The sequence below is a fragment of the Diaphorina citri genome, unplaced genomic scaffold, assembly GCF_000475195.1.
Source record: "Diaphorina citri unplaced genomic scaffold, Diaci psyllid genome assembly version 1.1 scaffold14215, whole genome shotgun sequence".
In the NCBI taxonomy this organism is placed as follows: Eukaryota; Metazoa; Arthropoda; class Insecta; order Hemiptera; family Psyllidae; genus Diaphorina; species Diaphorina citri.
In genome coordinates this window covers 1-1,263 of record NW_007391582.1, presented here as the reverse complement: position 1 = coordinate 1,263, position 1,263 = coordinate 1, and the positions used below count along the sequence as shown (strand labels likewise).

The 1,263-nt window shown below is 35.3% G+C and overlaps 1 protein-coding gene across 1 annotated transcript; it reads right to left on the bottom strand.

The window, feature by feature from the left end:
• Positions 1-398: 398 nt before the first annotated feature.
• Positions 399-1,127, bottom strand: LOC103523039 (craniofacial development protein 2-like; the record flags this gene model as incomplete). The annotated part of the gene is made up of 1 exon (XM_008488117.1): positions 399-1,127. A coding segment is annotated over exon 1 (729 nt), but the record flags the coding sequence as incomplete, so codon positions are not given.
• Positions 1,128-1,263: the final 136 nt, after the last annotated feature.

Sequence of the window (1,263 nt, the reverse complement as noted above, 5' to 3'; positions counted from 1 at the left end):
TCGTTGGATGTTGCCTTTTTCTCTTTTAAGTCCATCATAGCATTAAAGAATTCATCTTTCGTTATTTCAGCCCCGAGGGATTCTGGAGGGATACCATCTTCATTCTCTATGTAATCTTGTTCACTTATGATATTATCACCATCATATAAGTCTTCTATGTACTCCTTCCATCTGTCCGCCACCATCTCATTGTCGAACAGAATTTTGCCATTATTGTCTTTAACAATATTGCTTTTTGTTTTGGGTTTGAGTTGGAGTTTTTTGATTTTGGTGTAGGCTTTATCCATTTGATTTGTTCTTATATCCATTTCAATTTCTTTGCTGTTTTCTTCTATCCATTTTTCTTTTCTTTCTTGACATTTCATTTCTATTTGATTTTTAAGTTGTTTGTATCTCACTTGATCTTTCTTTCTCCATTTGTTCCTCTGTGTTATTAAGTCTAATATTTCTCTCGTCATCCATGGTTTCCTAGGTTCCAGTTTGTTTTTTCCTAGTACTTTATCTGCAGTTTTGGATATGTGATCTTTTAATGAATCCCAATCTTCTTTTTGATCTATTAACTTATCAAGCTCTTGTTTGAATGTCCTTGCTACATTTTGGTCTTTCAGTTTTTCTACACTCCATTTCTTATTTTTAGGTTTGTTGAACTTTTTCTTAGGTTGAAAGTGACATCTCGCCATCACTAGGTTATGGTCACTGTCTACATCATAACCCGGATAGGCGTGACTGGATAATATTTGTTTCCTGAATTTTTTCTTGGTTAAGATGTAATCAATTTGGAATCTATTTCGGTCGCCAGGAGCTTTCCAGGTATAACGTCTCCTATTTGGCACTTCAAAATACGTGTTTGAAACAATTAAATCGTGTTGTTCGCAAAATTCAACTAATCGTGTTCCTCTTTGGTTCCGATTTCCCAATCCAAATTTACCCGTGTTGGTTCCAGTCTGATTTCCCACTGAAGCATTAAAATCTCCCATTATGAAAACGTTGGATTTTTCATCAGTTAGTTGTAGAAGATCTTCAATTTGTTCATAGATGCTATCTATTTCTTCCTCAGTGCTACTGGATGTTGGAAAATACACCTGGATTATGTAGATATTATTAGGTATAGCCTCTAATTTGATCATGAGGATTCTGTCACTCAGATGATATGTATTGAGTACACTGTCTTTCCATTCTCCTTTAAGAATCAGGGCAACACCACTCCTTCCACGTGTTTCATTTCCACTGTGAATGATCCTGAACTCTTCAGATGTAAAGTCG